General features: G+C 47.5%; 1 protein-coding gene across 4 annotated transcripts in view; it reads left to right on the forward strand.

The window, feature by feature from the left end:
* The window catches only part of PAPLN (papilin, proteoglycan like sulfated glycoprotein), a 1,044,076-nt gene that overhangs the window by 114,637 nt on the left and 913,402 nt on the right, over positions 1–16,037 (forward strand). For all 4 annotated transcript variants that reach the window (XM_069638639.1, XM_069638640.1, XM_069638642.1 and 1 more), the window contains exon 2: positions 13,077–13,139. In XM_069638639.1, the coding sequence (XP_069494740.1) occupies positions 13,083–13,139 (57 nt within the window). In that variant the 5' untranslated portion in view covers positions 13,077–13,082. The remainder of the gene's footprint in view (positions 1–13,076; positions 13,140–16,037) is intronic.

The raw sequence follows: 16,037 nt of genomic DNA on the forward strand, positions 1-16,037 counted from the left end.
GGACATCAGTGAAGGACACACAGAGTGCTCACAAATCGAGTGGCGGAAGTCATGGTTAATATATTTTTATTACACCAGTGGTGCATATACACCTCCAATTAAGTCATTAACTCTCAGAAGACTGCTTTGCAAAAACAATGGCAGTCACTTCGAATGCAAAGTTTGATGGTTAGGCTTGAATAAAGTGAGCTCAAAGAGTTCCCATGCAAGGTGTTTTGGGCGGCGAGGGGCAGGAACTCGGTGGGAATGGCCACGGGGATTAGCATGGACATGGGCAGTCAATGGCCGGGCAAATAACCAAACATACAAGCTGTGTATCCCTCCCCATATGCCATTTCTCCTTTGTGCTGTAATTCAATCGTTTCGGCTTGACACCCAATAGCCCAAACCTAAAATAGAATTGTGCCAATTCCCAAAGTTTATCTAGTTGACATTCTGTAAAATATAAGCAGCAAGCTGCACAGGGGGCGTGCTTGTGCAATTTATGGGTCATATGAGGCAGGATATCCTGATAAGAGGACCAGGCCAGCTCCAGCAGAGCAATGGCAATATGGCCGGTCCCCGATTCCTATCCTGTGTTGATTTCTGTGACAAGCTGCCTGCCAAAACCTTCATGAAGAGGGCAAAGATGTGTGAATGCTTCACTACAGACAGAAAGCCTGCTTCCCCGGCAGAAGGAGGCCTGGTTGCAACACTCCATAGATCCTTGCCAGCTCCTGGGGGCCCCCATCTCCCTGCCACTTTTCCGCGTGCACTGTATGTGGCGTGCACTATTATTTAATTATAACCATACGCTTGGCTCCTGCTGTGTGACATTCAAGCGCCACTGAGAAGCCAAAACTAACGTTGGCGCCTCAGTGCCAGCTTGGCACCAAAACTTCACGGCCTCGCTGGGTGACGCTAAAGCAGTCCCTCTGAGCTAGCGCCCGTGATGTGGAGGTGGCACTGACGCATTCCGGCGGAAAGGTGTTCAAACAGTCGACTTACTGCTGGGCACGAAAATAAAGGCAAACAGCCTCATGGCATTCAGCGGGAGAACGCAGTATCTGGCACGTGGCTCTCCCGTAGATAGCAGGTAATATATTCGAGCACGGGGGTGGATCGGGGCCAGACCATGCTCTGTTTGCTTTCTAGCTTGTGCAGGAATGAGGACTTGCCAGTGCTGAGGGCAGCGCGGCTTCATTCTAACCACGAGACTTCTTTCATTAGGGATTGTTTTGCATCTATACATTATCCTTATAGTGGGAATTTCGCAGGTTCCTAGGAGGTTGTCTTTTACCAGAGAATGTGTGTCCATTAATTGTTATGCTTAATGCACATTCCTGAGGTCAGTTTCACTTGCTCCCAATAAAATAAATTCACCCATAAAATATGGCTTATTTCATGGCAAAAATAAGTGCATTGGCCTAAGGGTTCACAGTGGCGGCCTCTAAATCGGCCAAATGTTTAACCTGGGCTGAGGCCCAAGGGCTGCAGATGGCGCCTGCTTCACTTTTGGGGAGGGGCTGGAAAACAAAGGGCGCCTAAAAGCATGCATAGGTGTATAGACCCGGCACTAAAGAAGTGTCACCGCTGTTATGTCCGCCTTGCGTCCTATAAAAGCCCCGCCCCCGCTCCACGGAGGCAGTTCCGGGGCAGAGCACCCAGCCGAGCGTGTCCGTGTGATTAATGCTCCTGCCGGAGCTGCGCAAGCTAGGCCTTCCCGCGCGGACCCAGCATACCTGTCTCCCGCCGATGCCTCGGCCAGGACAGGACTCAACACTGCCGACGAGAGACTGAACCCAACGGCACACGTGCCAATGCAAAACAGCTAATCGCACCATCGCGCGACAGTGACATTTTTGGAAGCACGGTGGAGGGCACACATAACCCCACCCACCCCAAAAAATATATATATTTTTTCAAAAAAACAATTTTTCTCTTCTTTTGGAAATTTGTTCCTCGACTGCTGGGCCTCATAAACCTCTCCTGATCCACTCACAATGCGGGATCAGCCCCGACATGCATCCGCACGGCACCAGGAGCCATCAACATTGCGCAACAGGATCCTGGCTGGGGAGCAGGCACTCCACTCATGCCCCACACATGGACACATACTAGGAAAGCCGAAGACCCTCACAGGGGCACGCTGAGGTGAGACATCGACCCACACACGCGACAAAGTGAAGCCCAGTCATGGCGACCAGCACATCCACCCCCAGGCCCGGCATGCCATCCAGACTGGCCGCCAACCTGTCGGGGTCCACACCGCAAGCCCGCCCACAAGGTGGCTCCTCAGTGATGATCCATCCTTTTGACCCCTACACTGACCCTTCATCGGTTGGCCCAAGATGGCAACTGTGGCTACAAAAATTTGAGATGGCAATGGAGTGTAAGGACATTACCACTGCAAGAAAGATGAGATTGCACCTATTGTTGAACGTGGGGGATGAAGTTTTACGCATCTTCAATTCTCTGACAATAGATGACAGCCTGGATGTCTACCAGCAAGCGAAGGATGCCCTCATGGCCCATTTTCTCCCACAGCTCAACCCAGATTACGAGACATTCATATTCTGTACAACAATCTAGCTGGAAGAGGAGACGCTTGACGCATACCACACCAGACTTCGGAAGCTGGCAATATCGTGTGAATTCACTGACATCGAGAAGGAAATTCGAAGACAGCTCATCAATGGTATCCAATCAGAAAAACTGAGAAGGATGGTACTGAGTGAGAAGGGCATTTCGTTGACCCGAATCCTTGTGTTTGGCCGCCAGAGGGAGCTAGCTCACGCCAGAGCAGCACACATGGGCACAACCCTTCAGAAACTACAGCCAGCTCTCACATCAGCTACGGTGGCCCAAATCACAAATCGTCAACCTACGAGGTATGAGACCGGTGGAAACTACACGCACTCCAGGTGGCAACCCCGACTCCCGGGACCCACGGAATGTGGGTGGTGCGGAGGGCCTCGCCACGGAAGACGCAACTGCCCGGCCCAGGGGACCACATGCAGCGCATGTGTCAGGAAAGACCATTATGCCAAGGTATGCAGGTCGTCAGGCGCACAGCAACAGACTCCACAAGCACCCCCGGAAAAGAGTGGGGGTAGGAAAAAGAAACAGGCAAGCGCCCGGCGAATCGAAACCACAAACTCCTCCACGGAGGAAGATGGTGATAACACAGCACGTGCCCACCAAGACTCTGTGAACGAACATTGGAAGAAAGGGAGGAAAGTCTACCTGGTGTCAGCCCTCAATCATGGAAACGCCACGCCAAGGAAGAAGCTCAGAAGACGAAAATGCCAGGTGGCGATCCAGAACCAGAAGGTACTGATGACAATAGACATCAGGGCCTCGGTAAACATGATGCCACTGGTCATCAGGCACACAGCAACAGACTCCACAAGCACCCCCGGAAAAGAGTGGGGGTAGGAAAAAGAAACAGGCAAGCGCCTGGCGAATCGAAACCACGAACTCCTCCATGGTGGAAGAAGGTGACGTGCCCAACAAGACTCTGTGAACGAACAGTGGAAGAAAGGGAGGAAAGTCTACCTGGTGTCAGCCCTCAATCATGGAAACGCCACGCCAAGGAAGAAGCTCAGAAGACGAAAATGCCAGGTGGCGATCCAGAACCAGAAGGTACTGATGACAATAGACATCAGGGCCTCGGTAAACATGATGCCACTGACCACGTTCAGGACACTCCAGCCCCAACCTGACCTGAAAGCGACGACATGCTACTATTTGCATATGGGTGCAAGACCCCACTACCCATAGTAGGCAGATTCCGTACCACCATCAACCACGGCAAGAAGGCGCTACAATCAAAAATCTACATAGTGAATGCGGGCATCGAATGCCTCCTGAGTGGAGACGCAGCTGAAGACCTGGGGCTGGTGAGCTTTATCTGCGAAGTGACTGACTCACGAGAGGTCGAGAACGTGCTAGAAAAATACCCCAACCTACTCAAGGGGATAGGATGCTTGAAGGGAAAATCGATCAGGCAACACATTGACGAGTCAGTCCAACTAAGAGCAGTACAAAACAGAAGGACGCCGTTCCACATGCGCGCCGCGACCAAGTGGAGAAGGAACTAAGGGCACTGGAGAAAGCTGGCATAATCGAAGAAGTGACGGGGCCCACGCCTTGGGTCTCCCCCATGGTGGTCACGAAGAAGCCAGAACAACCTGGCAAGGTCAGAATATGCATAGACATGCCCCTACCAAACGCAGCAATCAAGCGGGAGCAGCGTATCAACCCGACACTGGATGAGATAGTGGCAGACCTCACCGGGTCCAGGATATTCTCCAAGGTAGACCTGAACGCGGGCTATCACCAGTTGAAGCTACAACGGGACTCCCAGTACATAACAACTTTCTCAACGCACATTGGCCTTCGCAGGTACAAGCGCCTGAGTTTTGGAATCTCTTTGGCTGCCGAGGTCTTCCAGCAAACAATACAGGAGGTGATCCGCGACATACCGGGGGTCCTAAATGTCAGCGTCGACATTCTGATTCATGCCAGCAACAGAGAGGAACACATGAAAAGACTCCACATGCTCCTTGGCAGGTTAGAAAGCGCAGGACTGATGATTCATAAAGAAAAATGTGAATTCCTGAAGAACGAGATATCATTCTTTGGGTACACGTTCAATAGCACAGGCATCTCAGCTGACCCACAAAAAGTGGTGCACATCCAAGCTGCTACCCCCCCCAACATGCCAACTGAAGTGCGCAGTTACTTAGGAATGGCCACCTACTGCGGGAGGTTCATCCCAAAGCTGGCCACGCTCTCGGAACCCCTGCGAGAACTCAAAAAGGCTGCAACAAAGTGGGAGTGGGGACCTGCCTGCCAAGAGGCATTCGAACACATAAAAGCATCATTGTCAGCCGACACCACAATGGCCTATTACGACACAGCACTTCCAACTGAAATGTACGTGGACGCGAGCCCCGTGGGCCTAGGGGCCATCCTCCCACAAGTGACAAAAACGGGTGAACAGAGGCCGATTGCCTATGCCTCCACGGCACTAACACCGACAGAGCAACGATATTCCCACATTGAAAAAGAGGCAATAGCCGTGCTATGGAGTTTCCGACACTTCCACCTATATCTGTACAGCCGAAAATGTACAACATATACAGACCACAAACCACTGCCCCCCCATATTCACGGGCACGTCCTCTCACCCTCCGGCCCAGATCGCCAAATGGCTATTGCACCTCCAACAATATAATTTCGAACTGGCATACCAGCCCGGCAGTGGAAACCCGGCAGACTTCCTGTCAAGACACCCGAGAGCGGCAACACCTAAGGAAATCCACGTGGCAGAGGAGACGGAGGAACACATCTGCCAGGTGATACACACCATGATGCCTCGAGCAATCAGCCTGGATGACATAGTTGAGGCCACACAAAGAGACCCCTGTTGCAACCTGATAAAGGATACAATCATCTCAGGGGAATGGAGGTCGTTCCTGCGGAACATCCACAACAAGACAGCAGTGGCGAAAGATTTCCTCACGGGGGTCTTCACGATCCAGCAGTACCTCTCCATCACAGAAGAAGGACTCCTCCTCCGTGGAACTCGAATCATTGTCCCCCTGAGCCTTCAAGACAAGATCGTGGCGTTGGCACATAATGGCCACAAAGGGATAGTACGAACCAACGCCCGGATCAGACAACGCGTATGGTTCCCCCAGATAGATGACAAAGTCGAGCGGCTGGTCAGCACCTGCCTCCCATGCCAGATAACAGGGCCTCCACCCAACCCGGAGCCCATCCAATCGGCAGTGCAAGTGTCCGGCAGATGGGACGCAATAAGCATAGACTTCTGCAAATTACAGGAAGGCATTCACCTACTGGTGGCCATTGACGACCACTCCCGGAAGGCGAGATTGTCAACTTCCCGGCAGCGGAGGCGGTCATACCCGCGATTGAAAAAATGTTCGCAACGCACGGACTACCAAGAAGTATCAGGAGCGACAATGGCCCACCGTTTCAAGGGGAAGAGTTCAAACAATACCTCAAAGAGCTCAACATCCGCTATCACCACATTATGCCGAGATGGCCGCAGGCAAACGGCGGTGTGGAACGTTTCATGCAGACAATTAACAAGGTACTGCGCCTGTCATGTGTCAACGCTAGCCCATGGCAGGTCGACCTCTACCGATTCCTGCGGAACTACCGGGTCACACCGCACAGTACGACAGGCATACCGCCGGCAGACCTGATGTTCGGTACCATCATAAACTCCTCCATACCACATCACCCGAGCAGGAGTCCGGACATGCTCGACAAGGAGCAAACCGAGGCAAGAAGAACAGGAGCCAACGCACACATGAGCGTCAAGAGGCGTGCCAAGCAGTCCGACCACCGAGTGGGCGATCAAGTGGTCATGATGAGGAATCCGTCCAAATCCAAACTGGACACCCGCTATGACGCAGCCCCGTGTACAATGAGTAAACGGCAAGGCACGATGATAACCGCAAAAAGAGGGCAAAGGCAAGTGATGAGAAATGCGTCATGGTTTAAGGCAGTGCCAAGGAGATTGTGGACATACGGCAAGTGTCCCGCAGAAGAAGAAGATGATCCGCCGAGGGACCAGAGGACCCGTACGGTGGAGAAAGCATGGATGGAGGAACCGATGAACTACTGAGCGAACCAGAACCGGGCGAGCAGGACAATGAAGGTGAGCAGCCCGAAGGGACACTGGGGCCCAGTTCCAGGGGTGGACGATATGGGTTAAGAACCGCCACCAGGCCTCCAGCCAGGCTCAGAGACTATGAGTGGTAGATCATCCCCACAAGTGACTCGATAAAAAGGGAGTAGCCCGTTGGCTGACAAATGTATGTTTTGTTTAGTTGTTCAGTTAAAATAAAGGAGGAATGTTATGGCCGCCTTGCATCCCGCTACGCGGTGACGCAAGGCGTCCAATAAAAGCCCTGCCCCCGCTCCGCAGAGGCAGTACCGGGGCAGAGCACCCAGCCGAGCGTGTCCGTGTGATTAATGCTCCTGCCGGAGCTGCGCAAGCTAGGCCTTCCCGCGTGGGCCCAGCATACCTGTCTCCCGCCGACGCCTCGGCCGGGACTGGACTCAACAACCGGAAATACCCGACAGAGAGCAAGCGCCAGACGGCCCCATCGGTTGGTTCATGGCAGGGTCAACTGCTAAGGGACATGGACCCAGAGTCAGCTCAAGGGGCGATCAAGTGGTGCAGTGCAAATAAAGGGCACCGCCAGCACACACAGTGTGAAGTGTCAGTCAATTACTTTTTTTACTATCCAACACAAGCTCCCATCTGGCATGGCAGCAGCACGGCACCAACACCTATTGAGGAAACCCGCCAAGAAAAGTAGTGGGCTTGCACATTTTCTGTTGTTCTTGATTCACTGAATAGCTGGGGGCTGGGATCCAAACCTGTGTTCTGTGCTGTCTTGCATCCAAGACAAGTCCTTTGCACCTAAGCTTTCCTCCCAGCCACCTATCAAGTTAATTTGTTAAGTATATTAGCTGCCGCATGTCTGGAAAATGCACCAGTGCTGTTAGAACGTTGGGCAGGGCGCCCAAAAATCGTGCACAGGCACGGTTATTATACTTGGGGTCGGCACTGCATGGACCTAACTAAAGGGGTTGGGCCCAATGTCGCAACACCATTCAGCGGATCGGGCTGTAGCACCCCCCCTCACCCGGATTTTTTGGTCTATGTTAACTCGGGTTGGCTGACCTACATAGCCTTTGACGGACAGAACAGGACACAGACGTTAAACTGCACCTGGGCTTCACTGTTAACAAAGGGTCTGCAATTACTATCATAAAGCATTCAACTGTTAGCACGTGCATTCATATACATACATTTTTAGGCAATTGAAATTGTGATGTGAGGTTTGTACTTGCATGCCAGGGGAGTTAATGGCAGCGTAGGGGGACAGGAGACCGCTTATTCTCACAGCAGTCCTTAAGTGAGTGCTCTCAGAGGTAAAGGGCAGAGTTAACTGCTCGTAACATTGATGTTTCACCGGAATAGTGTCATTGGAATGTGTTAAATGCCCCCCCCCCCACAAGTACGTTTGCTCCTCCCCCACACTTTCTGAAGTTAGCACCTCTTCCAACCTTTGAAGGGTCTGTGATCTCCCCTGAAATATTAGCACAGGTGCAGCCCTGGACGGGGTTGATGTGCACCCTGGCTATCAGCAGAGCGGTGAGGAGGGCTTCCTTTCCTGAAACTGGCAGCATTAAAGTTTTACTGTGTTTGTGCAAATGCAGAAAAATATACTTGCACAATCACAGTCGTCCCGGGAGGGTAGCTCAGCGGCAACATGCTCGCCTGGGAAGCAAGACGACACGAAGCAACACAGGTTCGATCCCAGGGTCCACGCTTAGGAACCTCTGGGTATTTAAGCGTGTTATAAATCAAAACTAAGACAACAAAAAAAACCAATTACGCAACAGAAAAACAAAACAAAGCAATTCCTGTAACAGCGCCTTGATGCCGGCGGTCTGTGTGAGCGCTTTAAAAAAATGCAAAATAATAATAATACAGTAAAACTTTAAAGCTGCTACTTTCAAGACTTCCATCGCCCCTCTGGCTCAGCAAAATCAAATGCTCACATCAGCCCCCTCCCCACGGGAGCCAACCACGTTATGTGTGCTTTCCCATCCGAGCGTAGGGGGCTTATGTACGCACTTGCTTTTTCTTCGGCATATGTGTTAAGTGGTGAGAATAGCATTTTGGTGCAGTCAACAATGGCATCTGTTATTACATGGCTACACTGGCATTTTGGTGCAGCCAGTCTAGTTATTTATTACTGTGGCATAACTGCATATGTTCCATGACTTTATATGTACAAGTGTTATGATGCACAATCTACTTTTTTTCCTCAAGAATTTTTTTCAAGCATATAAAAATTATCAAAGCAACTAAATGTGTATGTTGTCTTTAAATCCAATAACATGTTCATTCTTATTGGCATATTGCGCTTTAAAATATACCATTTGATACTTGGTCCCCACACCAGATGACCCTTGGGGGTAGAACAGAAGGGGTGGAGCCTCCAAGTTTGCCCTGCCCAGTTTTTGAAGTGGCCCCTCCCATCACCAGTTAGCCCCCACTCGCCTCTGAAATGTAGATTTCGTTTCACCCTTCTTTACCGCTGTAAATCACCCAAAAATGATGGCTTATTGCATGGCAAAAATAAATATCCTAGCCAGTCGCTGAAGGTTACCTCACTGACCAGATTGACAGCATATTAAAAGCACGACTGCCCCAACCACTTTAGATTACTACTGACTATTTTCAGAGTGCACTCTCTGCAGACTGACTTTCCTATTAGTGCTCAAACAGTAAGGGTCCTTACCATGTCGCTCAATGGCAGCCATTTTGCCATGCCGGGAAAGATGAATGAAAGAGTCAGCCATTTTAGGTGTCAAGTTGGGCCCTGCCGGCTTCCAGCAGATCTCAGTTGCAGGCACATTAAGTCATTGGGTCACAGAAACCATGAGGTAGAAGGCAGTGGAGGAAGCGTGCTGAAAATGTTGGTGGGGACATGACATCTGATGAAAAGGTGCCCCAGCCAAATGAATGGGGAAAAATGGTGTGCCATGAAAGTTGGGGGACAAACACCCCCACACCCACCTAAAATTACGCCCATGGTAGAAGGCATTAGTCATCAAGTACAAATGTCCTCTTGCTGGGGTACAGCATGAGTGCCAGTTGACGACAAAGGGGGAGAAAGCAAGCAGAATTCTCTGCATTGTATGTGGAGCTTAGTAATCCATGTTATTTTTTGGTGGGTTTTTAGCTTTGGCCTACAGACGATAAACGTGGTATGTTAGGGTCCTTGTTGGGAAAGCGGCGTGGACTTTGCAAGGTTTTAGTTAAATAAATACAAACATTGTTAAATGTGATTGCCAGGAATGCAGGGGTCTTTAGCCCCACCAGTGAAAGGGGGCAGTGCTATGCACTGAGAGCCTGCGTGAGGAAGAATGGTTGTTGAACAATTTATTCCGTAGAGATGGAGTTGTGGTGTATTAATGAATAAAACATGCTTTACATTATATAATTGTTCTTTTATAACGTGCTTAATACCTGAGACCAGTTTCCAAGCACAAGACCAGGATTCAAACATCTGTTGCTATGCGTTGTTTTGCTTCCAAGACAAACGCGTTGCCCCTGAGCTATCCCCCTGGCCCACTGTGCTTTTTTGAGGGGAAGGGCGTGCTGCTTTTAAATACTGTCATGATCGTTGTTATCATTACCCAGTTTAAAGGTAATCCATTTTTCAACCTTGGAACGAAAGAAGGGGTAAGGCTTCCATGCCAGGACTCATATCTGGAAATGCAGGCTGCATAACGATGCCAGAGGCAAGTGTTGAACTCGCTGATCTAGCTTGGGCACACTATGGCTCTGGAACAAAGACGTCCTCCTCCCAGCCAACACCCTTGTTTCTACAAATGTGCGATAACTCAGGACAAATCACTTTATCTCACGTTGCTCCCTGCTGAATCCCTTGCTGTACTAAAATTGAGAATACAAACAGGCTGAAAAATCCCTGATCCCCTCCCTCGACCACCTTTTCAATGTAATACGAAGAAGAGTAACACATTGCAGTGTTCTGCATTGTTAAATGCTCCACTACTGTGCACATTCCATGTCCTTCTTAACAACGAGGATGGACATGGATTAAAACTTTCTTTTAAAGAAAATATATGTAGATTTTCGGAAATGCCACATGCAGTGTTTCTGAAGTGACCCACACTCATAATCAGAAGGGGAAGAAGTGTTGCCGCTTCTGCTAATGGCGATTAACTCCTGCGATAATGGCGGGTCAAAATCCACCAAACCTATAGTGAGGCCCTTCCATTGTTGACTTAAAATGCACAATAGTGAAATTAGATCAGGCGAAATTGACGACACAGAAGTGTGGCCTTTGCGAATCCGTACAAATAACCTAATACAAAAAAACGAATGAGAAATTGCCTAATATATTTGACCGAAAATAGTAGCTATTTTGGTATATGTATGGTAAATATTAGGTGGGGGTTGTTGCAAGGCTATAAATTAGGGTGATGGTGGGTAAGAGGGGACTCTGCCTCATTATAAAAAAAAAAGTTACAAAAGCAAAAAGTAATTTTAGTTTTTTGCTACCAAAAATTAGGTCTTTGCTCAATTCGTTTTTTTCCCTCGAAAATATCTCGGATATCCTGGCCTTTGCGCAAGAGGATTAAATGAAACAGCTGCCTGGCCAGTAATGGGACTGTTTTACAGAGAAAAAGGGTATGTCTATGCACTTTCAATTCCTCCTAAAACGGCATTATGAATGAGGCTGGTTTTGAAGACCGCCACTGTTGAGGCAAATGAGCACACCACTGTCTGGATAGCCTGGGCACAAAACGCCAGACAAGCTTTGTCGCTGTTAGATCACTAAAGTGGTGACTGGCACAGTGTAAAAAACTCTTAACAAAGCATAACACTGCAGATAAAGCAGAATATAGATTGGAAGGCCTGGCATTTCAATAGGTTCCCATTTGCCAAAACTATGTGAATTATAAGTCGTGAGAAATATTTGTTTAGTTAGATATTCCCATGCCCTTGCGTGTTCTCAATGTCACTGGGCCTACTAAGGTTGTTGATTTTTGTTCTCCCTTGTTCCCCTCCCCTCCCTTGCCTTGTCACACTCTGAAACACTTGTGTACGAGCGCGATACAAATGAAATATATCATATCATATCCAAACCTTATTCCCTCTACCTAGCAATCTTACCCGTTTAATCCGATCTGAAGAATGTTTTGTGATGAAGCAAAGATATATCATTAATGTTGAAATAGACGCTGCTGTTATCTCAGACCACACCCTGGTAGAATGCACTATGGGAAATGAAAGATTTAATATGTTTGCATCACAAGTTTGACATTTGTCTGCCTACCACTTTAAAATAGCCTAGTCTTGTCGATATACACGTGGCCCAAGAAGACACTTGAGTTTACGTTTGCAGTGATGATATGTTATGTTAATGTTAAAGGATATTTGTACCGCACACTATCACCAGTGGAATGGTCCCCTGGCGCTCTGGCGGCTCTGAAAAAGGGAGGGGGGTGATCAGTGGGAATGAGCTGGAAAAGTGCAAGAGAGCAGTGATGTGCTGTTGGCAGCCTCAGCCCGGTGGGTCAGTTGGCTGGGCTTGGGGTGTTTTACGGTCGGTAGTCGTCGTGTGCTGTTGTGCAAGTCTATGTGCGGTTTGTTTTGTTGTTGCGGTGTAGTGAAGTTTGTGCGGTTTGCTGTGTTTTAGGCTTGTGCAGGGCTCAAGTCGAGGGTACACGTGGGGGACGGGGTCCACCCACTTTTTTCAGAGGGTGGACTGAGTCCCCCCCAGCTACAATGAGAAAAATTGCATGTCCTCTTTGAATTTATGCATTAAAGTCAACAACGGGGATCGAACCACAATCGTGAGGTTTGGAGGCTGGACACTTCACCACTGCACTATTTAACCTGATAAAAGGCAATAAACAACTAAAAGTAAAATGTCCCATTTCGGTACTGCAAGTCCCAGGGAAAACATTTGCATTGGTTCTTGGAGTTTAAAACATGCACACCTTTTAACGTTTTCAAAAACACTATTAGAAGAAAATATCCTTTCTTGATTTTGTGTGTGTGTCGATTTTATAAAAGCCAAATGCCATTCGTCCTGTGCAATTTGGGTGGTATGCAAAGCCATTTTAATGAAATGTGCATATTGATATGCTAAATTCTGGCGACGTCACATCCCATTACATTTGCTGATGAGTTCCCCCACTTAAATTTTTAGGACTTAACCACTGGGCTTGTGGTTGTGTTTGGTGCGAGTTTGAGGGGTGTATGCAGAGGAGTGAAGTTATTAGTGGGTTGGTTATTGATTCATGATTGAACGTTTGGTTCAGGCTTGGCAGTGATTTTTATTTTGAGTAATCTGGAACGAGTGCGAAAGCATTTTCAATGGGTGGTGCAAACATTTGTCATGCCCAATATTCAATGGCTTTAAATTTGCTGATATCCCTTGCTTGTTAATGTAGATATGATGATTCATTATCTAATGGTCCTTTTCTTTATCCCGCAGGGGAAGATGAAACTCCTCATTATTCTGGTTACTTTAACGCTGCTCCCAGCACATGCCTCTTCTGTAAGTATTCTCTTAATTAATAATTATATTTATATATTGAAGATGTCGGCACCCATGTCTCACTACAGTGAGAGAGGAGTGACATTTGTCAATGATGGATTGTGATCCTATGCAATTTAGGCTAACACATATCATTTGGAATCACCTTAAGCACAGCAGTATCTAGCAATGTTGCCCTCGTTTAGAGAAATTATGCACCCAAGCAATATTTTGCGTAAATAAGGAAATGTAAAAATGCTACGAAAAGACAGCTTTTAAACGCAATTATATGTGAGGGTGGGTTAGGGCGATTGTTTAATCTAAGGAGAGTATTGTGGGCTGCAGGGGGTCTCCCCCTTTATATAATTGTGTTGCAAAGTGCAAAATAAACCCAGTCTTTGCGGCCGCACGGATTTTCCCACGACCATATCACATAGAACCTTAAACACTACCTAATAGGAATCAGATCCATGAATTGGTAGGATTGGAACATTAAGTGGAATGCTACAAATCCCTTGGGTGCATGCAGTGTCCTGAATTTGCCTAATCTTATGTTGACCCATTTATATCAGACCTGGTTGCATTTATATTTGCTTTACATTGACAACATGATAATATCTCAAACAATCATATTAAAGTGTTGTAGTTGTCCAATTGTGAGGTGGTATCTAGACATGCCACTTGGAGTAAGTGGTCTCTGCTTTGTTAATGAGTTACACATGAATAATAAAACACCAATGTACCCAAGTCGGCATGGGTCATCAAGATCAACTTTATATAGTCCTTGTAGACTAAGGTGTGGTGGTACTTAGACGCAATAAAAAAAACTTCAAGTCCTAGCATGCAAAGATCTTTGAACAAAACAGAGGACTAGTAGAAGTGATCCTATTTTCAGGGGGCCAGTTAGTATCTCTGACACAACCACTGTGATCTGCATTCAAAGTCACTTTTTATTCTGCCCTTTTGTATAGACAGACATTTTGTTCAGTTCTTTTGAATTTACATGTCGCCATGCATCCTAAGATCTAACTATTGTGGCTAGGCCCCCTCATACAGCCCTAGGTTGAGTTTTAAATTGAAATTGTTGAGTAAAGGCCCTGTCTATTTCTCGTTTACTAGAATTGATGAGATCAGCTTTTGTATTTAGCTACAGCCAAGAAATTATGAGCAGTCAATGAAAGGTTGAATATTTGCTTATTGAATGGGCTAGATTAATTGCGTGAAAGCTACAAAAGTCAGATGTGAGAGATTTCTGTAAACCTGCACAATGTGACCAGGTCAACCTCTTATCTTTTAGTCATCACGGTGGTGGCCATTGGCCATTTTTGTGACTGCAAGCCCTGCTAGCTGATGCTATTTTAGTGTGTGGGTGTGTGTGTGTATGTGTATATAAGGGATGGGACGGTGGGAATAATTAGCCTTCCTTTCGTAACCAGAATATGGGTGCCTTTAAACTCTAAAGATCAAATAATGACAGATAGATCTGAGATATTTATCTCCCTACTAATTCACCTTCGTCATTCCTATTCATTCCACCTCTATCCCTTCCAATCTAGTGCCCGCACAGTGGTCTCTCCAGTTAATAGTTGGCATTTGACAGCAAGTAATTGGCATTCTGGTTTATCTGCCCATAGCAAGGTCGTGCCCCATGGCAATGGTAAAGGCCATTAAAATGAGAAACCTGGAACACTAATGCAATGTTATAGGCACACATTCCCAGTCCGTTACCACTGTAGCAGTCTTCCCGTGCTGGGCTAGTCTGAAAAAGTACATATTGTGCACATTCCTGGGTTTCCAGACCTGGGCCTGTAGGATCAAGAAAAGGAGAAGGGACGAAGAGGTTCAGAGAAGCAGGAAATGAGCAGACCCAGGGAGAAGTAGATAGTGACACAAATACGATTATAAAATGGGGAAGTGCAATGGAATACTTTAAGAAACATAAGGTTGATGTTCGCTTCCAACAGAACACACCATTGACACAATTTGAGAGCCAATATTATAGAAGATGGTTGAGTGGATTGTATTGTACAGTATTACCCCTTCACATCAAGCTTACACAGTGTCTGACAGTTCTAGCATACATAATGGAGGATTATGTTTGCAAAGGTGAAAATGGATAACACCAACTATGTTCAGCTCTGTCTACGTTCCATATTGTGAGAGTGTCAGTTTGGTTCATACCTTCTCCTACACACTCACTACTAGAACTTCATTGCAGGGTTCGCTTATATTTGATTCATATCTACGTGCCACTTGCATTTTATGCTGTAGTTTTGGTTGTATACTAATTGACCTTTTCACAATTGACCTAATTTAGAAGGTCAATTAGGACATATATGCAGGGGGAAACCCCCCCCCGCACCCCCACCCAATCCAAAACCCCCTGCAACGCCCCACCCAATCCCTTATATTTTTTATAATCCAAAACCAACCCAATACATATGTATAAAATAACTAAAATAATATAGAGGTCAATTGTGCGGAAGGTCATTTAGGACCACTATAATTAGGTCAATTAGGACAAAAGGTCAATTGTAAAAGGTAAATTTGGGTAATAGCGTAGTTTTTGCTGTGGGGTCTTCTCCTTACCACACTGTCCTCGTCGGGGGATTTACCTCAGCACAGGTTTCTTAAAAGGGGGTTCTTCCCTTGACACCTGTCCTGCTCTTGATGCATTCTTAAGCCCTGAAGGGGGAATCCCCCATTCATGAACCGTGGCTGATTTCAGCTCCCACCACTGTAGACATTGCCCCTTCAAATGCTGATTTTCATACAACTCCCTCCCAACTCCACTGATTCCCCTGGGCCGCTCACCCCCACCCTGGACACCCCTCCCTGACTCTGCAATCCCCATAAGTCCCTTTACTTAACAGGGATACTGCATGCCATCATTTCCAAACTCCCCTGTAGTGCACCACA

The sequence above is a fragment of the Ambystoma mexicanum genome, chromosome 14, assembly GCF_040938575.1.
Source record: "Ambystoma mexicanum isolate Mex_15411 chromosome 14, UKY_AmexF1_1, whole genome shotgun sequence".
Lineage (NCBI taxonomy): Eukaryota > Metazoa > Chordata > Amphibia > Caudata > Ambystomatidae > Ambystoma > Ambystoma mexicanum.